General features: G+C 51.5%; 8 protein-coding genes across 8 annotated transcripts; 5 read left to right on the forward strand and 3 right to left on the reverse strand.

Moving 5' to 3' along the window:
- Positions 1-1,661: 1,661 nt before the first annotated feature.
- Positions 1,662-2,141, forward strand: NECHADRAFT_29399 (uncharacterized protein; the record flags this gene model as incomplete). The annotated part of the gene is made up of 2 exons (XM_003040940.1): positions 1,662-1,880; positions 2,046-2,141. Coding segments are annotated over 2 exons (315 nt in total), but the record flags the coding sequence as incomplete, so codon positions are not given.
- A 1,345-nt stretch (positions 2,142-3,486) lies between these two features.
- Positions 3,487-4,729, forward strand: NECHADRAFT_92188 (uncharacterized protein; the record flags this gene model as incomplete). The annotated part of the gene is made up of 2 exons (XM_003040941.1): positions 3,487-3,739; positions 3,795-4,729. 2 exons carry the CDS (start codon positions 3,487-3,489, stop codon positions 4,727-4,729), a joined length of 1,188 nt encoding a protein of 395 aa, XP_003040987.1.
- A 56-nt stretch (positions 4,730-4,785) lies between these two features.
- Positions 4,786-7,714, reverse strand: NECHADRAFT_99796 (uncharacterized protein; the record flags this gene model as incomplete). Its single annotated transcript, XM_003040975.1, has 3 exons — positions 4,786-5,115; positions 5,175-6,784; positions 6,852-7,714. The coding sequence occupies 3 exons, from the start codon at positions 7,712-7,714 to the stop codon at positions 4,925-4,927; spliced, it is 2,664 nt and encodes an 887-aa protein (XP_003041021.1). The 3' UTR covers positions 4,786-4,924.
- Positions 7,715-8,151: 437 nt separating this feature from the next.
- NECHADRAFT_36933 (uncharacterized protein) lies at positions 8,152-9,186 on the reverse strand (the record flags this gene model as incomplete). The annotated part of the gene is made up of 1 exon (XM_003040976.1): positions 8,152-9,186. The coding sequence occupies one exon, from the start codon at positions 9,184-9,186 to the stop codon at positions 8,152-8,154; it is 1,035 nt and encodes a 344-aa protein (XP_003041022.1).
- Positions 9,187-10,453: 1,267 nt separating this feature from the next.
- Positions 10,454-10,981, forward strand: NECHADRAFT_92190 (uncharacterized protein; the record flags this gene model as incomplete). Its single annotated transcript, XM_003040942.1, has 3 exons — positions 10,454-10,565; positions 10,625-10,813; positions 10,878-10,981. 3 exons carry the CDS (start codon positions 10,454-10,456, stop codon positions 10,979-10,981), a joined length of 405 nt encoding a protein of 134 aa, XP_003040988.1.
- Positions 10,982-11,522: 541 nt separating this feature from the next.
- On the reverse strand, positions 11,523-12,947 carry NECHADRAFT_99797 (uncharacterized protein; the record flags this gene model as incomplete). The annotated part of the gene is made up of 1 exon (XM_003040977.1): positions 11,523-12,947. One exon carries the CDS (start codon positions 12,945-12,947, stop codon positions 11,691-11,693), a length of 1,257 nt encoding a protein of 418 aa, XP_003041023.1. The 3' UTR covers positions 11,523-11,690.
- Positions 12,948-15,631: 2,684 nt separating this feature from the next.
- NECHADRAFT_18425 (uncharacterized protein) lies at positions 15,632-16,276 on the forward strand (the record flags this gene model as incomplete). The annotated part of the gene is made up of 1 exon (XM_003040943.1): positions 15,632-16,276. A coding segment is annotated over one exon (645 nt), but the record flags the coding sequence as incomplete, so codon positions are not given.
- Positions 16,277-19,879: 3,603 nt separating this feature from the next.
- Positions 19,880-21,954, forward strand: NECHADRAFT_67761 (uncharacterized protein; the record flags this gene model as incomplete). The annotated part of the gene is made up of 5 exons (XM_003040944.1): positions 19,880-20,040; positions 20,104-20,372; positions 20,429-20,454; positions 20,532-20,561; positions 20,621-21,954. Exons 1-5 carry the CDS (start codon positions 19,960-19,962, stop codon positions 21,952-21,954), a joined length of 1,740 nt encoding a protein of 579 aa, XP_003040990.1. The 5' UTR covers positions 19,880-19,959.
- Between the last annotated feature and the right edge of the window lie 459 nt (positions 21,955-22,413).

A 22,413-nucleotide genomic window follows, 5' to 3' on the forward strand; every position in this document is an offset into this window, starting at 1 on the left:
CTTAGATACTAGTACATTAGTTATAGAGTATATTATAGCAAACTTAATAGATCTTTATAATATATTAAAGGCTAAGTTTTAAGTTATTTTAATAGGCTTAGAGGGCTAAAAGAATTCTAGCTTTATTATTTAATTAAGATATTTTAATATATAGAGAATTAATTAATTAAATAGTAATAATATAGGTTAAGGGATTCTTAACTAGTTTACTTATTTAATTAGCTCGCTTATTAAGTATAATACTAAATATAACTAATATTACCCTTTTAAGGCTATATAATATAATCTAATACTAATATAAACTAATATAATTAATTATCTCTTAGAATTACCCTCTTATTATGCTCTTAATATATAATATTTATAAAAGTTCTTAAGGAATAAACTAGTTATATAGGTTTATATTAGTATTAAATTATATTATATTACCTTAAAGGGTAATATAAGTTATATCTAGTAATATACTTAAAGGTATTAAATATAATTAAGTTATATTAATAGCTAAGGTAGCTAATATATAAGAAAATATAAAGAAATATATCTTATATACTTATTAGTCCTAATTAGGAATAATTATAAAGAGGAATAATATTATTCTTAGCTCTTATTATTCCTAGAATAATATCATACTAGCATATTATTAGTCCTAGCCTAATAGGTATTAATACTTAGGATTTATAGAGCCTATATAATATAACCACGAGGCCCGTAACACATGTGACGGGGACTATGTCAGGCTGTAATATTTATAGTAAGTAAAATAATACATGACGGGGGACATATCAGGCCGTAATACCCTCCGAATGCACTGCCCCCTCTGAATACATTGCCCCCTTTGCTATAAAATTCCCTATTATCCTCTAGAAACCGCGTTTAGCGTCTTGCCTATTCTTTTTCTACTCCAATTATTCTCTATGAGTGGTTCGACCGATCCTCTACTTAACTCGACGGATCCCAGCCGCCTTGTAGGCTGGGTTCCCGGGGAAGCCAATCGTGGAACCTGGTCAATTATATCATCTTGCTTCTTCACCATTCTTATTTGCACATGGACTGCCATCCACCCTCGCGTCCATGTTTCACGCCGAATTCGCCATGCACACAAGTTCTATCAGCTTGTTAAGGCTCTTCTGGCACCTGAGATGGTCTGTCTTGAATCACTACAAGAATTCCTCCAGGCTCGGAAAGCAGTCCGGCGGTGCGCAAAAGCCACCAATGGAGAATTCCGAACTGTCCACGGCTTTTATGTTTGCATGATGGACGTCAGGTACAATGACGGGGATAGTGGAGGCTATCGCACCCTTTGGCCGGGACAGTATGCCTGGCTCTTGAACAACGGGCTCGTTTCGTGGGACAATCACAAGAGCTGGAGCCTGTCAAGAGAGGACATTGAGGACAAGAACAAAGCCGACGGGCTTGTCAAGGTGGCTGCCCTCCTTCAAGTCATTTGGTTCACCCTCCAGTGCATCGTTCGATCAGCAAATCATCTCCCCTTGGCTGCGTTGGAGATAATGACGCTGGCCTACGTGTTCAACGCCCTTGTCACCTACGCATTCTGGTGGGAGAAGCCCAAGGACATTGCCACTGCCGCATTTGTTGATCTGCCTGAAATGACTCCCCTCCAAAAGGAGAAGTTCGAAGGCCTCGCGATGGAAGATACTTGCGATGTATCTGACCCCAATCAGAAACAGAGTAATTCCATTGCTTGGTACGTGGTCCCGCGAGACTGCCGCGACGACGAAGTTTTGGTCATGGCCCAGGAAGAGCATGAGATGAATGAGCCATATTTGTCGTCGCGAGATGGCAATCAGTCAACCAAGGATCTCATTGTGTCCCAGGTCGAAGACACCAACGTCATCACTGAGTGGGATGCAAGCCTTTACGTGACAAGGTACTGGCCTCTATTGTGTCTTCTTGGTGCCTCTTTCGGCGCCCTCCACTTGATCTCATGGGTTTCTGTCTTTCCATCCGAAGTGGAGCTCTGGTTGTGGCGCGTCAGTGCTCTCATCTCTGTCGTTACAGCTGTTCTTTGCATGCAGTTTCGCAAGATGAGCTTCACTTGGGAAGGCCCTCTGACAATCATCAAAGTCAGCAGTCCTTTCCTGTATCTTGTGAGTAGATTAATCATGGCCGTTGAGACTTTTGCATGCTTGCGGGCCATGGAGGCCTCAACTTATGAGGTTGTCAATATTTCGAATTACTGGTTTCATGTTTCGTAAGCTTTCTTGATTTTTGGTTAGAAGGAAGGGATCCGGCATGGAATGCCCGCAATGATTTATAAGAATCTTACGCTAGATTATGATTTACGACTTTATAATAGCCTTTTCTCAAATGGATCTGTTATTTCTTCTTCGATTAATGATCTTCGCGGTTAAGGAATACAATCCAACTTGCAACTCTCGGGCGAACGCAGGCCCAGGCCCCTGCCTGTGAGAGGTATGTTTATCACTAGAAGGGGCAAGATAGGCTCTCTTGTTGCCCAGGATATCTTTCTTCCTTTGGCGTGGCCATTATCTACCAAAGGGGGGAAATTCTAACACAGATTAGTAAAGATATCTAGCCTCTGTGGTATTTCAAACAAACAGGTCCCTGTCAAATCTCATCTCTTCACTTCTACTCGGATTTAGAGGCATTAAAAGGGGCTCCCTCCCTCTACCTAGCTGGTGGGCGGTGGTGATGATGGAATCCCATCTAAGTTGAAAATGATCGCCCTCCCTCCCCTGGTCATCTATTTTCAAGGGGAATGAGTCTTTTACAGGACTCCGTCCCTAATGGTCTATTCGAAGGACACATCACACTCTGCGCTTCCCAACCGCCCTTGATTAGAAATAGCCGTGTTGTGGAGAGGACATTGACATAAGGCGCAAATGCATGGATCGCTCAAAGACTCCTCGCCATGCCCATATCCCGAAATTCGTCAATCTCCCACAGCCACAACCGAAAACATCCATGAAATCTAGGTATAAATGCCGACGATGTCATCTCCAGGCTTGGCAACGATGCCGATGTTCCGCCTCGCGCCGCGTAAGTAGCGGGAAACAAGGTTTCATGTCAAGTGGACCTCTCACCTCAAACGCTGACAATTTCTCTCGATTTTCTTTACCAATGCGCTCATTGGTCTATAAATCCGGGGTGGATGAGCTCTTGTTGCCTCCCTTGTCCATGTTCCGCGTCATTAAGCCTCGGTCTATATATTAGCCTCCCACTTCCCGGCGGTGGCTGGCTCGAGTGTCTCGGGAATGTAGATGGCTTCGCATGGCGGCCGAGTCATCAGGGAACTTACAATCTATGCTTGTTTCATTGAGCCGCGTAATTGTGACGAAGCGAATCAAGAATGAGATATTTGGATTATGCGTCATGTCTTATTGGTACGTCGAAGTGCAATATAAAATGGCGGACCTTCAGCTGTGACAGATGGTGAAGACAAGCAAAGCATCACAGTCTCTTCACACACTCCAATACAACAAGGCCAACCTCACTATCCTCAACATGGCTCGTCTTACCTCTCTTCTCGCCATCGGCCTTGGCCTCTGCAGTTCCGTCATGAGCCATCCCGGAGAGGCTCACGATCCAAAGCACATGGCCAGGGAGATTCACGCCCGAAATAACATGGCAGCCATTGGTCGACGATCCTTGGAATCGTGCTCAGGCTCTACCGCTGCTCAAGCGCTAAAGGCTCGCTCGATCCAGCGACGCACGAGTCGAGTTCGTGCTCTACGGGCGAAAAGGGGCATCACTACTCGTACGAAACGAATCAGCCACCATGAGAAAAGCACGATGACTAATTGAATGTTTAGCTTCCAAGAAGTACCGCCGCGATACCGATGACCTGACCAGCTGGGAGGATGTCAACCACAACATGACTGGCTCGGTTTCATACGACATGTTCACACCATTGGCAGACATCTTCGACGCCAACTCCAGCTGCATTCTGTCCCCCGAGATCACTGCTGGTCCTTACTATGTCGTCGGAGAGTTTCTCAGATCCAATGTTATCGAGTCTGAATACTGTGACGGAGTTCCACTCTTTCTCGAGGTCCAGTATGTCGACGTGGCGAGCTGCCAACCTGTCCCTGTCGCCGCTGTTGACATCTGGAACGCCAATGCAACTGGAGTCTACTCTGGCATTAGCGTTTCGGGCAACGAAGCCGCCGGCGGTGTCAACAGCACATACCTTCGAGGTGTCCAAATCACCGACCACGACGGTGTGGTTCAGTTTGAAACCATCTTCCCTGGTCACTACCAGGGCCGAGCAACACACACTCACCTCCTCACTCACACCAACGCGACAGTCATGCCCAACGGCACGATCTCCGTCTGGGACGCACCCGTTTCCCATATCGGTCAGCTCTTCTGGCCCGAGACGTTGAGGTCGGCTGTCGAGGCGACATATCCCTACAACACCAACACTCAAGATGTCACAAGCAACGAGGAGGACATGTGGTCAGTCCTGCAGGCCGACGCGTCTTTTGATCCCTTCCCTCAGTATGTGTATCTTGGCGACAAGGTTGAAGACGGTATCTTTGCATGGATCCAAATTGGAGTCAACGCCTCCGTGGACTACTCAACTGATGACTACTATGGCGTTGCCGGATATCTGGGTGAGGATGGAGGCCATGCCTTGGATAGTGGAATCGGCGGAGGTGGTGATGGTGGTGAGGGCGGCGGTGCTGGCGGCCCTCCCAGCGGAGCTCAAAGCGGCATGATGCCGACTGGAACCATGGCTCCTTAAGAAACGGAGTTGATACAAACGACTGGTACTTCTTCAAGTCATGGAGAACAATGGCTCACAAGTGACAAAAGAGGATTTAGCAATGTGTTTCCAACTGTAAATAGATCGTCCTTCAGATAGCATCATCACTCCCACATATGAAACCCTATCTTCGCTCCCTTTCTAAACGCCATGTGCTTCTTATATATAATCCAATCAGTTAGCCAAACCCAAAGCCTTCCATCGTCGTACAACTTCAGTCTTCTGTTCAGGGGTAGCGTTTCTCCAATCATTAATGCCTTGTCTCAACCGGATCAACAAGATCTCTGCCTTGAGCTTCGTCAAATGATGTTTGTGAAGTTCTTTCTCAAGGCCCTTCAGTGTGTAACCTGGAAGTCCGAAAAACGCTAGTTCAAAGTCAGCTTGTCAGTTCCAATTATAGGTAGAGAATGGCGGAGGTACTCACCTGAGCCCAAGTTGCTGAAGAATCCGAGTCCACCGCGGGCTATTCCCCTGCCCAAACCTTTAATACCCCTCTGTTTTGAATCCTCGTAGGGCTTTTTTACGAGCCCACTAAAAGCATCCCAGGTCCCCAAGGAGAACTCCTTGCCAGCTGTCTTGATCCCACTGCCCAAGCCTGTGATTTCGTCACGGCGGCGGACGTCCACACCGGCCCACCCGTACGACGGGACATTGTGGAACCCATTGGCGACGTTATAGAAGAATGCCACGGGAGCCTTGGCGGCAGCCTTGGCGAGGTCACAGGCATACCTCCCTGTGACACGTGTAACGTAGTAGCCACGCCCGTAACGTCCTTGTTCGTGGGACTTCCAGGCTTTTTTGTGTTTCTGGTGGATAGAAGCTGCTGGTCTGACAATGGCGGCGGATGGGTAGGCAGTGCAAAGTGATTTTTCAGCCATCTTCTGTGCAACGACCCTCATGTCGGTTGGCGTCAAAGAATCCGGTCCAACAACGTCCCCTAGGACGCCAATGTGGGTTTCCTCGTCTCCTGGGAGTGGAAAGTTTTTGCCTCCAACAGAACTGCGTCGCCTTGGCCTTACCGGAGTTGGTGCCTTCAAACGCTTTGAGTAGTCGGCAGTGGCAGTACCAACAGCTGAGACAAAACCTGAAGCGGCAGCTATGGCACCAATGACGGGATGCTCGGCGCCCTCATCGACGTACCAGTGTTTGTGGCGAAGAGGTTTGATATCTTCCGGCGTCATCAGTCCCTTATCGACTAGGCAAGAGGCTGCGAAACCGCTCAGATGGGCTCCTGACTTCCGATGGAGCCAGGTGGCCAGTCGTTCGGGGCATATATCGCAGCGCATGTTATCCATCTCCAAGCGGTCTTGAATGTCCATGGCTGCGTACCCTGCTCCATCCTCTTCCTCGATATTCAACGCCATCTCCATGGCTACGTCTTGGACCTCTGGCTTGAGTGCAAATGTGATGCTCTCTGCCAGGATCTCAGCCGTCAGGTCCTTGAATGGTACAGACGTCGGCCCGGCTCCGGCCCGTGCCATCATCTGACCCCAAAACGGCTGGTCACCGAAGAATGGTACTATCACAGTCGGTCGACCGGCCGCGATGCCGGCAGCTGTCGTACCAGCACCACCGTGATGGACGACAGCAGAAACGCGTTTGAAAAGCCAGTCGTGGGGACAGTTCCCAATGAGGTACACGTTTTCAGGGACGTCCCCAGTACCAACACCTCCCCAGCCCTTGGATACGATGGCCCGAACGCCAGCAATCTTGACGGCTTGGAATATCATCCGTGTGAGCGCTTGCGGGTCATCAACGACAATAGATCCAAATCCGATATAGATTGGAGCAGGTCCACCGTTCAGAAAATCGACCAAGTCCTGTGGAGGCGTGTATGAATTAGCCAAAGGCAAGAAAGAAAATCCAGTGATGTTGAGGTGAGATTCCCAATCTGTTGGCTTTGGTATCAAAGACTCTGACCAGAGATAGCTGTAAGGGACTCGGAGCCTGGGCAGAAGTTGAAATCCCCACATCGGACTGACGGGGTCAAGATGTAATGTTTGAGCGCGAAACTTGTTGATCAAGTCTCCCAAGCTGCCAGTTCTTGTTAGTACATCGGCTCCAGTATACGGGGCTGCTGAATCATAGATACTGAACCTACCCTTGCCAAGTCAAAAGCTCCATCATCATGAAAGAGAGATAATTTGCTGTGCTCTTATCGGCCTCGCCATAGCTCATAGCAGCCAAGGGATGAGGAAACGCCTTGGTTGGTGACCACGGCATTGTGAAGACCATATGTAGCGGAATGCCCAGCTTCTCGGCACAATGGATATGTGCCATCGACGGTGGGTTTGCTATTATAGCATCAGCGATGAAGAGATCATCGGCGTTTTTCACATCTGCAGCCGTCACCCGCTCTCCCATTCCATCGCCAGCCTCGATGCAACTTCGCCAAGCTCCATCGATAATCTCCGACATTTCCCTCCTCCGCTTTCCCACATCACCGCCTCTTAGACTTTCTCGGCTTGGCAGGAGTCCGGGGTTCTTGACCATGTAGGCCATGAGAGCCTCAGGGTCGCCACCGATGCTGAAAAACTCAACTCCTTGAGCCTCGACAAAGTCCTTGAAGACGGGATGAGTGCAGATGCGCACACGATGGCCGTATGGCGGTTTCATGAGCAGCTGAGCGATAGGGATAAATGGCTGAACATCGCCTCGTGAACCGACAATGTGAATGGCGATATTGAGACGCGGTCCCGCTGCAGGCTTCTCCACGTCTGCGAGGACCTCGAAGCTCTTCGTCCTCCTCGGCTTGGGCGGTTCCAGGTGTTCCAAGCTCGGAAGCTCGCCAGCAAATGAGCTTCGGAAGCGATCGCACCATATCGCCAGGGCTTCCGGATTGTCGTGGAACTGCACCTTGACGCGTCCGTCGGAAATGACGTCGCTGGATGGGCCGTGATGCATGTTGGATTCGTCAAGCGCGATGTGGCCGGGGCCACGCGACACGACGCGATTGAGGGCCATCTTGAGGCAGCCACGATCGCAGAAATTGGTATCAACAGAGGAGCTGACGCAAATTCTGGTCTCGGGAGCAGCGGTTGTTCTTGAAGATTGCTGATTTCAAGACCGGCATCATTGCTAGTGCTTAGCGCAAAGTTTTATGGGCGCGACCGTGGCCCGAGGCAGCCCAGGCTTGCATAATCTCACTGTGCAGCTGCATTCATCGAGGCCCGACACCAACATGAAGTCATAGCGGGGCACTTGATTTAGTGCTGCTTAGCCCAAACTCAACAGACATTCGCAATTTGCCTCCACGGGTTTTCCCATGTGGCTTTTGGTTTCTCTCGTCCAATGATTTAGATGCTCAAGTTATAAATACCAGGAAATTGGAACTCATTAGGTTTGCAACCTATCTCGTTGACCTCAATAGGGTTCAGAGAAATAGGTACCTATTCAGCTCTCTAGTTGCCCTGAACCCTCTTCTGAATATCTGCAACATTCCTATGGCCGCGCTCCTTAAGTGTCTCATATGCCAATCTATGCACATGGATACTTTCCGAAAACAACGCTCGACGGTCATTCCAACCGCAAAGAGACCGAAGTTTTTGACTACCAACCCACTGGCTGAAGCTAAGAGCAAGATGCAACAGAGGGGGAAATGACGGCCCAGCTTCGCTGGCCGGTACGAACTCAACGCCATTCTTGAATCCATATTCCTTGGCGAGAGATGTCGCGACCTCCTTCAGAGTCTCGTAACGATATCCAGAGATATTGAAAGCCTGGCCGGCCACGGCAGATCGGTTACTATGTTCTGCAAGAGCAACATATGCCTCGGCACAGTCATCGACATGTGTTGCGTGCATAATACTGTTAGGGTCTCCAGGGACCCTCAGTGTCTCAGTGCCCTCTCTCTTCTGATCAGCCACAAAGTCGAATATGGCACCATAGTAACTACTCGAATATCCAAAGACGCTAGTTGGCCGAATAACTGCTGCATCAAAGAGGCTGGCATCGTCGAATATTCTGAGGCAGTTCGTCGTACGCTCCTTGAGCATTTCCGGCGCGTTCAAAGGCGAGTTTTCGTCATGAGGGGCAAGGCCAGGTGAGCCATCAAGACCCGTCGTGCCATAATCCTTGCAGCCAGACGACCAGAGTACTAACGGACGAGTACCATTCTGGTTACTTTCTTCGGCGAGTGCTCTGACACAAGTGACCACTTCCTCGAAGTGTGCAGCGTAGCCAGTGACCTTTTCGGTGCAGCTGACAATGACATCGAAGGTATTGACTTGTTCGAAAAGGGTTTTCAGAAACGCAAGGTCGGTGAATGTGCCAATCACCGGGATAGCTTCCGAAAGAATCAACTCCTCGGCAACCTCAGGTCTTCGTATAAGGCCAAATGTCTGCCATCCGGCGCGGACAAATGCACGGCAAACTGCGGAGCCGATGTACCCGTTTGCTCCGGTAACGATAACGTTTCGACGACGCCTGTCGCTCATTTTGCTCTTTGTGTTGTTATTGGCTTGACGTTGATCTAATATGACCCTGCAACCTGGGCACATAGCGCTCTATATAGAGGCTCAATTACAAGGGTTGCGATCCTCATCATGGTCCTTGTCGAATGATGGGTTCGGCAACGATAAGAATTTGTCAGCATGGAGCAATTCAAAAAGCTCAATTTGTAAGGTATGGCATCACAGACATTAGTAATATGTCTCCGTTGACGTTAAAGGGTATCGCGACGCAAGATTCCCTGAGACAGTGAGGTGGGTGTCATCCAGGTTGCATGTATAATCCTTGAGAGTAGCAGCCAGTTGATAGACAACCATCAGTCACCCTAATTCATTCTCAACACCATATAGTCCCTTGTCTCGTCTTTATCTGCGTCCCCCGTCCAGCAGCGGCGGTTTGGCTCTATTGGTAGGTCACAACACCTTTCTTCGCAAGACAGCAAGGCAGATTACTCAAAATATTTACCTTACGGCCAATGGAAACCGTTGACGCACACAAAAGATGCATGTCCGTACGTTACACCACATCGGAATATCTAAGGGTCAGGTTGACAGATGCATGGCGTAAACTTTGACACCGCTCTATTCCATCCAGACAGATATTCTACAAGACAAGACAGAGGAATCTTTCTCTCACAAGAACCTCTATTGATGATACCATCTATGCGATCGACGGTTCTCATGACCAAAACTCTCTCAAACGAAATTCGTCGAATCCCCTTCGAAATTCCAACGACTATGCCGATGATGCGCGCCTCACAATCAGCCAGTCAGCCAAGGAGCCGACATCCGAGCCATGGGATGAAATCTCCGATGTCATTGCAGATCCCGCCTTTCAGCTTTTCTTTTTTCAGGTGCCCATCATCGCGTCGCACGTGGTCAACCTCACCACTCAACGAGTCCCAAGCTGACAACCCCTCAGTACTTGCACATACCCTTAGGTGAAAATACGAGGATCGTCGGCCCTCCTTTCACTCTCTGTGATACCAGACCCTCGTATAATAGTGCGTGTTTGAGGAGGAATTACATCTGATCGCCACTGCAGATAGTCATCATGTGGCCTCACGGGTCATCATCGCCGCCGTTGAGGAATGGAGGAGGCGTCGCAGAGAACATATAAGACCGGTCAAGAAGCAGCCCATCCATCACAGCAGTACAAGCACGTCAATCATCAAGACACATGAAATAAAAACTATTCACGATGAAGCTGACCCTTTCTATCCTTCCTATCGCCATCTTCGCTAGCGTCCACGCCATGCCCAACCCCATCGAACGAGATGACGTCCAGACCGTCCATCTTACGTTCCACGGCGGCCCAGCATCCTACGAGATGACGTTCCCTGCCGACGGCAAGACTAGACAAACCAGTTCGTACTTCTGCATCTTACGGGTTGCCAAGTGTACTGACTCCCATGGTCCTTTGCAGATAGCGACATCAACGTCAACATCATCGACGCTCCAGACTACAATGCCTTCTCGCAGTGCACCTTCACCACTAATGGGGAAAAGACCCTCGTCCAGAGCATCGACAGTGACGGATCGCAGCACATCATTGTCGGCCCTCCCCAGGTCATAACCGCGGTGAGCTGCCAGGGCTTTTGTGTGCCTACATACGGTAAGCAGAGCCTCATCTACCAGCCAATATGCGAGTCGTCGGATCTAACATGGGTTGTGAACAGGCGAGTGCTACGACAGCAACGGGCAGCCCGTGGGACCTTGCTGTAACGGGTTCTGCGCTGCCAATCGTTGCCGACCCTGGTCCACGGCCACTTCCTCATCTTAGAGTGGGGGGACATGTCAAGTATGTGCAGATGCACATGATGAGGGGTGCGATGGACCGTTGGAAGTGTCGCAGAGTCAGCTGGGTCACTCTCCTTAAGACTTGAGACAAGGGTTGTGGAGGGCACGCGGGCTGCACGGAACACAGGCACTGCTACAGGCAACATCAAGATTGACTTGAATACAAGTATATAGCACATATGAAGGCACAAAACATTGCAGAGAATGTAGAGGGCAAATACACGAGGCCTTTGCTCCCTTTCCACAAAAGGAATAAGTCTCTCAGCACGCATCAGGATTTGCAAGCTGAAAGAGAAGACTGTGAGAGTGCAGCTTTAGCTAACGGCTAACATGCATTCATGAATAGCAAATGATGTTGAATTGCCAAGTTGGTGTCAATTATCCGCACATCACAATGATAGCCGTGCAAGGCATATCATCCTTCCACGAGACGAAAAGGCACGGCGGCACAGCAAGGACAAGGTCTCATCAATCGTTTCAATTCATCCAACTCCCAAAAAAATCCCATACAAGTACATGCTTTTAAGAAATCGTCAAGTCATATCTTTTATAAGATCCCGGAACTCCTTCAATGTAATAAATGACAGTGTACACTCCTCCAAAGCCCAACCATGAAAGGAGATGTCAATCGTGGTTACAGGATCGTGATGTAAATACGCAACCGATGTATTGGTGTTACGATAAGAAATAGTTTATCGATCGTGGCGATGGCGAGAGTCATGACGATGGCGAGACTTGTGATGAGCTGGGGCCCTGTCGGCCTGGCTCTGTGCGAGACTAACACCTTGCCGCATGAGGCTCTGTCTCGTGCTGTTAGGGTGCTTCTGGCCCATAAAACCATCTACCAGTGCAGCACCCAATGCGGCGGTAGCGACCTTGGCACCTTTAGGTCCAAGCCAGGGGCTGGGGTCGTGGCGAGACTTCATCGCGGCCTGGGCTCCTGCAGTGAGGGCAGTGCGGGCACCAGCCTGGACCAGAGGGTTCTGCCACCAGGCAGAGCGAGCCTGTGTGCTGGCAGGCATTGAGTTACGGCGACCAGATGGACCGCTCCGAGTCTTCTGTGTGGTGGGAGGTCGACCGCGAGATGAAGGTCGAGGGGGGCCTCGTCCCTTGTGACCCCTTGTCTGGGAGTGTGGGCGCCGATGACTTGCAGCCGCAGCGCCAGCTGCTCCTGCAGCTCCAGCTCCGGCCGCATAGTAACCAGCATGGTCATCTTCGTCATCAGAGTCCGGGCGTCGCAAAGAGCGGCCCCGTGGTCGTGACTTGGATCGAGGCGATGGTGGCCTAGCGGACCGAGAATGGCGAGGCGAGTCTGGATCGGGAGCCCATGTTCGAGGGCGTCGTTTCCGAGATTCGCCTGGAGGGCCCCGAGCGTATGGATCAGGTTCGTAGGGATCTGGCACGGGAGCGGCCCGCGCATCTCGGAATTCTTTATCGGGTCGTTGTTCTCGTTTCATGCGGATGGGGATCTCCCGCTCCCGTCCAGGGCGAGGCTCTCGGGGCGGGCGATATTCTCGAGGCGGTGGTTGTTCATAGCGGGGCTCCCGGTCGCGACGAGTTGATCGGGCCTTGCGGCGAGGTGAATCCGGAGGAGGTCCGAAAGGCGGAGGGCTAAGATCCCGTGCCCGGCGATCAGGTCCCGCACTTCGTCCGCGACGCTCCGGCTCATATTTTTGAGAGCGAGAACGGGGCTCGCGATGCCGGGAAGCCATCACGGGCTCATCGGGGTAGTATTGACTGGGACTGGGTCGCCGACGACGTCTCTCCGACTTGTGGCGGCGGGGCGGCGATCGGGGTGGTGATGGAGGGCCTGCCGTGTAGCGGCTTCGAGGAGGCATCGGTTCCATGTCATCGTAAGGATCGTAGGAGTTGACGGGTTCGGGGGGCGCAAAGTCGTCATCGTAACGTGATGGACCGGCTTGATGCCGTTGTGGGCGATGGTAGGCCATAGATGGAGCGGCCGTGAGGATTAACTTTGGCCGGTTGATGAATGCCCAGGGATGAGATGGTCAAAATGGGAAAAAGGAAGTTCAAGGCTTTTGTTGAAAGAGAAGAAAGGTTGGTCTCAGGTAGGATTCAAAGCCCAAGAAAAGACTAGCACAACTAGCTTACTTGAAGTGTAGATCAAACAGCGGGGAGGAGGCAAGAAAAGGATGTTGGGAGCAATCCTTCTTTATGTTAAGGCAAACAAGACAGGGGGCCCTTTACACAAACGGCATAACGCGACAAGCGCCCGTCAGTAAAGGAGGGGAGCAGGCTGGGCAAGGTCTGAGACCAAGAGATCATCAGAGCTCAACCTCTGGTCAGGACCGGCTCAATCGTCAACCGGTCGTGACTTGACCGTGAGTGAGCACGAGGTGGGAACCATCAATCATGGCGCGCGGAGGGTCCCGTCCCCCAGAGACCAAGGTGGCGGGGCTGTGCGCGCAGTAGGGATGCATAAATTGTGCGCGCATCATTAATAGTGGACAATTCTAAGCCGCGAAACCAGGAAACCAAGACGAGATATGGCGTAGAGGTGCAGCGCTGGAACTGAGAACCAGCCATCCAGCCTTCAGCATCGCAGGATTTCGTGGGGGACGGCCGATGCAGGGTCCTTGTGGCTGACGTCATGCGGGTCAAGTTTCGCATGGTTGGTCGACTGACGTCAACACCCCCAACCAAGAGCTGTGAGACGATGGCCAACAGCCGGAGCAAAAGGGGCATGGCCGGCTTAATGGCAGAGTCGACATCATCCAAAATTCTGCTGGCGTTGAAGTGACGGTTGTATCAGATGACGTTGGCGTGAGGGAGCCAACGGTCACAGACGCGCGTGAGCGCCCCTTTCTCTGGTTTGTTCCGTTTAGCAGAGTCTAGACTCCAGAAGCGGTTCTCTCCCAGACAGCCGTGACAACACTCGTAGACCACAAGAGCATCGCAACGACTGAAACAGCGCAAGCTGCAGATTTCGAACGTTCTATGTGACTCCCAAACAAGACAAAACACTGTCGCAGCACCTGGGGGATCAGCCTCTGATGGACCAGGGTTGCATGTCCTCATTCGGAGTTTTTGTCACGGGGTCGTCCTGCAATGCCAATCCTGCTACCCTGATCGCCTACCAACTTTAACTCAGACTTCCAAGGCGGGCAAGAGAAAGGCAGGGCTGTCCCCGTATCAGTAAGAAATGGTCTGGCGCTAACAAAGAAGGGGAACAAAGAGAGCAGCGGTGACAAGGATTGCGCGCTCACTCGGTTGGCGTCCGCATTTCTAAGAAGTTTGCTCTCCCAACGCTGAACATGCCCGGGAAAGGCGCCCTCATCTGACGGCTAATAGCATTTCCTGCGGTTATTTTCTCAATTAGACCGGGATCATTCGTACCCATCCTGGAATTTGCTGCCATTTTTGCGCACCAGGAGCCCCGAAAACATGGAGTGTTCTTCGTGGGGAACATGGAAAGTCATGGTGTTGCGGTGCAGAACAATACATGATTCTATCTATCCCATGGCAGTCAATTATTCATGGCCGGTCCCAAGCTGAGATAATTACGCCATGCCCAAAGCCTCACCTCAAAAGTGATTCCCGTCGCGCCAAGCCAACGAACCGTCTCCCGTCCGAGCGCGTTGTGGTAAGTAGGCTTCTTTGTCTGCCAGGCCATGCACTGAAAGAAGCCCTTTCTCTCTTTCACGTACTCTGTCATGAAAGACAGGACCCCCAAGGCGCAGACCCGAAATCCCTCAAAACCTTTGAGGATGCATGCCCACAGCGTTTCCTTTGACAAAGAGGAATGAGTATATTAACCGGCTGGATTCAACTCTTTCACCAACTCAAAGGTATGCGATACTCCTGCAGACCATCAAAAGACAACCCGATATCACATCCAAGAATCTTCCCCCTCCTTTGAAGATGCCACGCTTGATGAAGACGGACACACAATCCGGTAAGCACTCTGTCATGTATAAAAAGCCTGGATTGAAGGTCTGATGTGTGAGCCATAGGACCCCCAAGGCGCAGTGCGAGACTCCACGCACGACAACTCTCTATTGATCAGGCCTCATCACTTGAGCCTTGCCACAAACCACAGATCACATCCCGTGCTGAGAGTGCGTCGAGGCGGGCTGCTCTGTCGCAGGCAACTATACAACAGTTTGACGTCAACCAGCAGCCATCGCGGGCCACCAAGGTGGGCTAATCGTTCACTCCACGCAAGCCAATCCACTACTAATAGCTCGTTTAGAATACACGGCATCCAAGGCCTCTCAAACGCCCACACTGCTCGCTCTCAGAGGCCAAGGCCGAGTGTGAGGACCCAACCACCCTGCTGCGGGAACGAGACAACGGCAACAGTGAAAGAGAACACCAACCAAAACGGACACGGTTGACGCGTGAAGCCTTGGCTCTTTTCAACAAGATGGCAGAGGGTAAAGGTAAAAAGGCCTCTGCGCCAACCCCCTTGGAATCCACGGCCGAGTCGTCAACAGCAAGGACTACTTCGACAACCATGTCTGGGTTTGCCCTGCAGGCCTTTAGAAACGGCATTCTCGAGCCAGTTGATTCCAAGCCTCCGGTAAATCTAGATGATATACGAGAGCGATACACCCAGTCTCGCGCAACAGCATCACCCACCGAATCCATGTATCAGGGCTATGCCAGGAGAATTGAGAGAGCCCTTAATGAAGCGAGCGTGGTCTTTGAGAGCAACAGCCGGCTACTGAAGAGCTACTCGGATAAGAACTACAATCGAGCATTCAACAAGGCGTTCACGGGCTTTCCGAAAAACGCTGACTTCAATGACGGCCTGTCTGCTCCGCAGCCCGACTTCGTCGAAGGGCTTGGGGTGAAAGAGTTTCACCCGTTACCGATCAAGGACTATGTCGATGGAGCGGTTCTTCACAAGGACCACCCCCATTCCATAACATTGCCGCATTTGGCTGGAGAGTTCAAGGGGCCAGGAAAGAACCTGAGACACGCGAGGCTGCAGAGCGCCTATGATGGGGCGACTCTTGTTCATGGAAGGAATCAGGCCCTCGATTCCCTTGGGGAACCAGCAATCGCTGGTCATGCCAAGGTCACAACATTTACCACGGACGGCACCAATCTGAACTTATTTGCCCACTATGCCGCTCCATCAGAAGACGGCACAACTAAGTACCACCAGTATCCCATCAACTCGACGATCCTTACGAACTCTCTTCAAGATTTCAAGCAGGGTTATAGGCAGCTCAGGAACGCCCAGGACTGCGCAAGGGAAGAGTCCTATAAGCTTAGGGACCAGCTCAAGGAGCATTGGAAGGCCAGAAAATCCGAGCCTGCCCCCCTTCCTTCCATCGAAGACGAAGACGAAGATGATGGCCAAGTCATTGACCGGGAGCCCATCTCCCGGCCTACACCACCCATGCCATTCAGACCCAGCAGGCATAGCAAGGCGTCGGGGTCGCAGTCCTCACATTCCATCGAGGCCTCATCGCCGTCCGATGCGGATATTGCCAGTGGCCGCGGCTACCGGCGGACAAGGTTCCATCGCAATCGTCGAGGTCAAGCAAAGGAGTAGACCTTTTCGTAGGCAGATGATCTCACCGACCGCCGCTTTCACATCGATGGGGACGGACAGGTCCTCAGGCTGATCCCCCAACCCAAGGTAATCGTCAACCACATGAGGGGAGCAGCCTCCGCACAAGGTCGGTCGGTAACTTGGACTCTATCTGCCCAGGATATGTGTATCGAAATCTTGGATGGCCGTGACTGTATCGAGGTCCTGCTACTGCGAATTGAGATAGCAACACGGAAAGGGGAGGGGGAGCGCGTGCGAGTTTGTGAGCTGAGAACGTTGTACTATTAATAAGCCAGAGAAGACATTAGAGACAGAGCCAAATTGACTGAGTAGCAGCCTGATGCCGACAGCAATAATCGCCCGGAAGTATGAAAGCGTCTGTAGTAGTCCACCATTGAATCCATCTGCCTCAGCTTAGATGTTAGGCTTGTAGGTCGAGCTGTAAGGACCGGGAGCAAAACTGCCGGCGGCCGACGGTGGCTAGCAGCTGGCTGATTGTGGCTCAATGGGCCAAGAAGCAGTTCTTGTTGTGGAACTTGAAGTTGGCGCCGCGGAGTCATAAGTACTACATACAAAGGCGTCGAGAGCTGTTGCGTTAAGGGGGTGCAGACTGTGCAGCCTTTGTAAGATGGGCTATTTGCAGGGGTTCAAAATTTCCCCGCCATCCATCCACAGGTGAGGTTGCAGTTGCAGAGAACACACAGGTTGCAGGCATAATAAGTTGTGGTTGCGACGCCATCCACCTGCGGTCGTGATAGTTTCACGATGCTGGGGGAAGCGAGCATGGGCGCCTTGAAGGATTAGAAACACAAATACAGCCACGGGAAAAAGCCCTCGTGTGCGTTCATTGGAGTGACGGCAAACAGCAAGCGCCAGCAGCAATCCTCGCCACTTCTGCCACGAGGATATTCGCAGCTGCAAGCATGCGGTGGCGGTCACTGGACTTGTCCGAAACGTTGCTTCTTGTCGGCCGAAAGGCTGTCATCTCCGTGGCCTATCCATCTCTATTGGCCCTTGGCAAGACCATACTAGATCGTGTATATTTGTATTTCCTTCACTAAAACCTGTTAGCAAAATTGGGTGATAAAGATCTGGCTCGGAAGACGGCTTTTTTCTGGGCCCGTTATCGTCTCCGCGCTTATCGCCTTCAACCTTCCTAATGCGGCAACACCGACAAGGTCTTATCGCGAAACACGCACTGGCCAGAGCCGCGACCTGCGACCTTTCCTTGACACACGCACCGTGCGTGAGGGTAGGGTTTTAGCATCGCACGCGACACAATCAAATGCCAAATGCCAGCTCAGCTCAGCCCAGCCCAGCCCAGCTCATCGCTCGATCTATCAAACGCCTGCAGTCTCTGATATCGTGGCCCAGCCTTGCGGAGATCAGAGATGCCCGCCGACGGCTCATTACTCAATTGTTTGCTCTCGTCCGACCGGCCGGCGGGTATCTGCCCACTACTATGGATATCCTGGGGACGGATTGAGTAGCGCCTATCGCTATTAGCTTCTAGAAGGGGCCCCTCATTCTTCTGAAGGACGATTTTACCCGCTTCTCCGACTAGAGTTGCTCAGGTGAATCCACTCTCTGCGACGCCATGTCTCAGCTGGCGAGCTCAGTTCACCCGTGTCCAACATACCAACATAGCAAAAGGCACACAAGATCGATCCTACATCAGCTAGGACCCGCTCACCAGCGCTTTCTAAGCCTGCCCTCGAGTCACTTGCTCCCTAGTCGTACGAACAGAGATCTAAGCTGTCCCATAATCGGAGCCGCATCAAGCATCATGGAACAAGCGATGGATGGAGACGTTAGTCTGCGGGCGTGGCGCCACAAACCGCCACCTTGAAAAGGCCATCGAGCCAGTATCTCTCACACCGTTCGATGCGCATCAAAAGGGCCGTTCAGAGAGGAGGTAGAGCTGAGGAGGACAAGAACCTCGGCGCGCAAATCCAACAGTAATCTCGAGCCCTGTGACTGGATCGCCGTCCCACGAGTGGCGTCGCACCGCTATCCGCTATCTTCTGCCGACTCCACCATACCCGACAAGTGGTTGCGCATGGCGTCGCATGGCTTGAAGGGCTGGAGCGATATCCGGGCCACAGCGTGGGGAATACACAAGAGGCGACGACAATTTGGGACTGGGATATGAACAGGCTTCATCAAAATGGAGAAGAAAAAAAATTAGAGGATGGGAGCGAGGGGGGGAAAAACTGGGGAGAGCATGAAAAAAAATCGACTGAGATGAGGGCCTCGGTATATCCGCCCGATTCGTGCTTGCCTCTGGGCTGGGTCCTCATTAGCCGCGATCAAGAATTTGCCATCAGCAAATTTGATCCCTTCCTTTTCCTCTACTCTCATCTTCGAGAGTCCTCGTCTATCGCGATACCTTGCTTGTATCAGGCAATTCGTTGCTGTATCCATTGGCACCTTTGTCGAGGTTGATAGCCTCAGATTGTCTCTTACAGTACCTCCCCCGGTTCACTTTGTGCCCTCTTGGCCCAGGGTCTTGTCACGAAAAATTCGGCGCGCACACACGGGCTACGCCATCTTCCGGCGGACACAGGACGACACAAGATTCGCTGCCGTGTTCTATCTTGGCTATCTTCGAGTCTCGGTCATCGGAGCTTTCCTATCCCTATTGTTACCACCACTACTGTCAGCGTTGCTCAATAGTCTTGTGGCTTGCCTGGAACTTCGTCCCCAGGACCCTTGATCGCGCACAGTTCACTACTCCATCGATATCGAGTCGCCGTCTTCCCCAATACGGTACACTCGTCCGTCGTCGCATTGCGCCGTCACCCGCGCCTTGCTCTGCTCGATTGTTGCTCCGTTGCGGCTTCTGAAGTCCCAGTCGCATCGATCTGCAGTGCATTTGCAACCCCCTTGCACCGCGTACGAGGCACAGCAGAACACCTCGTCCCTCTGTGTTTCCTTTGGTAGGTCTTGGCTCTTTCAGCTACTCTCTAGCACAGTCGATCTCTGTCACATCCCCAGATGGATGTATCCCCTCCATCTTGCTATAAACCGGGGGGAGACGCCCGAACCCATGTTCATCTCCCCCACCCCAGCTCTCGTCTTTCCCCGGGCTATCTGGCTATCTCTCTATCTTGCCTCGCCTGGCCACCCATCCCCCATCCCGCCCATCCAATCTCCGTTCCCGTCTGCCCCGAGGAGCTTTTATCGGCTTCCTTCCGTTGGCTGCCCGCCTTAGCTCGTCCGAACTAGGAACTAACAAGACCCAGTGGCTTCACCCAAGCTCAGAGATCTACGTCCCGCGTCGGCCGTTTAAGACTGTGCCGCATCCCCAGTCTTTGAAAGCTTCGTCTCTTGACTGTTTGCTTTTGCCAACTCCACCTGTTCGCGTTGAATAGGTCTTGTTCGAGTCATTGTACATCAAATCTTTGTTCTTTGTCGTTACTTGAATCTTCATCATGGGTTGGATGGAAAATACCAACCACAAGATCGCGGCTAGCGCCGTCGGTCGTTGGTTCCAGCTTGAGGGCTCAGGTCATGTAAGTCGCTCTTGGCAATCCTTAAAAACCATGGTATTTTTTGCTAACGCTAGGGTCAATTAGCCTCGCGAGCGCAAGGGCTCTCTCTTCTTCACTGAGATCCGAGCCGGCCTTGCCACCTTCTTTGCCATGGCCTACATTATTGCCGTGAACTCCTCCATCGTCTCCGAATCCGGCGGCACTTGTGTGTGCAACACCTTCGATGATGCCGGATTGTGTGTGCCCGATGACGACTATCGCCTATGTGTTGCGGGAATCAAGCGTGACGCTGTCACCGCTACTGCTGCTATTTCCGCCCTCGCGTCTTTCTTCATGGGTCTCTGCGCCAATCTGTAAGTTCCAACGCTTGTCTTGTTACCCCGACCAAATACTAACACCATGTTTACAGTCCTGTCGGCCTCGCTCCTGGCATGGGTATGTCGAAACTCCAATCACGCAACCTTGTCCCTTGCGAGCCTTGTTGTCTAAGTTTGGGTGCTAATACTTCCAAGGTTTGAACGCGTATTTCACCTATACTGTCGGTAAGTGCTTAGCCATCTAACCCCTCAGCTTCGACAAAACATCTAACAAGTCTAATTAGTTGGTCCCAACGGAAATGGTCCGGTCCCCTATGAAGTCGCCCTTACAGCTATCTTCATTGAGGGCTTCATTTTCTTCGGTCTTGCCCTCTTTGGTATGCGACAGTGGCTTGCTCGTGCTATTCCTCGCTGCATCAAGCTTGCCACCAGTGTCGGTATCGGTCTCTTCCTTACCCTCATTGGTCTGACCTACAGCGAGGGTATCGGTCTGATCGTGGGTGCCACTTCGACGCCAATGGAGCTTGCAGGCTGCCCCGAGGATACCAAGGTCGACGGAGTGTGCCCTTCCTCGCACAAGATGCGAAATCCCACAATGTGGATTGGTATCTTCTGTGGCGGTATCTTTACCGTGTTGCTCATGCTGTACCGCGTCAAGGGCGCTGTCATTGCCGGAATCCTCCTTGTCAGCATCATCTCCTGGCCTCGAGACACTCCTGTCACTTACTTCCCCTACGACGCCCTAGGCAGTGATAGGTTTGACTTCTTCAAGAAGGTGGTGGACTTCCATCAGATCGAAAACACCCTCAACGTCCTCAAGTTCGACATTTCGGGTTACGGTGGCCAGTTTGGACTCGCCCTCATCACCTTCTTGTATGTCGACATTCTGGACTGCACGGGTACTCTTTACGGCATGGCCCGTTTCGCCAACGTCGTCGACCCTGTCACCCAGGACTTTGAGGGTTCCTCGATTGCATACATGGTGGATGCCCTGAGCATCTCGATTGGTGCCGTCTTTGGTGTTCCTCCCGTCACTGCTTTCGTTGAGTCTGGTGCTGGTATTTCTGAGGGTGGAAAGACTGGAATTACTGCGATGGTTGCTGGCATCTGCTTCTTCATCTCCATCTTCTTCGCGCCTATCTTTGCATCTATTCCCCCTTGGGCCACTGGCTGCGTTCTGGTACTCGTCGGATCTATGATGGTCAGCGCCGTTACCGAGATCAACTGGAGGTACATGGGAGATGCGGTGCCGGCATTCCTCACCATTGCCATCATGCCTTTCGCATACTCGATCGCCGATGGTCTTATTGCCGGTATCTGCACCTACATGCTGATCAACACCGTCGTTTGGCTCATCAAGATTGCGACCCGCGGACGTATTGTGCCTCCCAACTATGATGAGCGGGATGGCTGGACCTGGCGTATTCCCGGCGGTGTTTTCCCCCCTTGGACTGTCCGACTTTTCCGTGGCAAGAAGGACTTTTGGCGTGAAGATCTTCCTGTTGCCGACACGACTGAGAACCAGGTGACGGTTCCTGATAAGGAGACTAGCTCCGATCATGGCGGTTCCGAGGGTAAGGTGACCGAGACGACTGCGCCTCGGGAAAAGGAGATCTAGACGAGTGATCGAAGAATGAGGTGGAATAAAAATGAGAGAATAGGAGAAGGTTGACATGATGAGTAATTGAGTATAAAATCTTAGGATACCCAACAAAAATGGAAACATGAAGCGGTTTTTGTTCGACATAGGCGTGTCCAGTGACAACTTGAGTGACAACTTGAGTGACAATGTCTTGCTAAGTTGTATGTCAGTCAGATGTGATGTGAGAAGCCCTACGGTTAGGCTTGGGACTTGTCGAGATCATGAAAAGCAATGTGTTTGAATGAAGCTCAGGGTCAACTGTCCTTCTGGCGTTGACCACTTTGTGATGGGAGCAGATAATTGACACATGTCACGACGGTTATCTAGCCTTTGCAAATCCTATAATATCCCTCTAAATTTTAGTATAACCAATGATCACAAAATAAGAAATGGAGATCTGAGGTATGAAGAAGCTATTGTTGGTCTTTTTTAAAT

Source organism: Fusarium vanettenii, assembly GCF_000151355.1.
Source record: "Fusarium vanettenii 77-13-4 chromosome 3 genomic scaffold NECHAsca_54_chr3_4_0, whole genome shotgun sequence".
Classification (NCBI taxonomy): domain Eukaryota; kingdom Fungi; phylum Ascomycota; class Sordariomycetes; order Hypocreales; family Nectriaceae; genus Fusarium; species Fusarium vanettenii.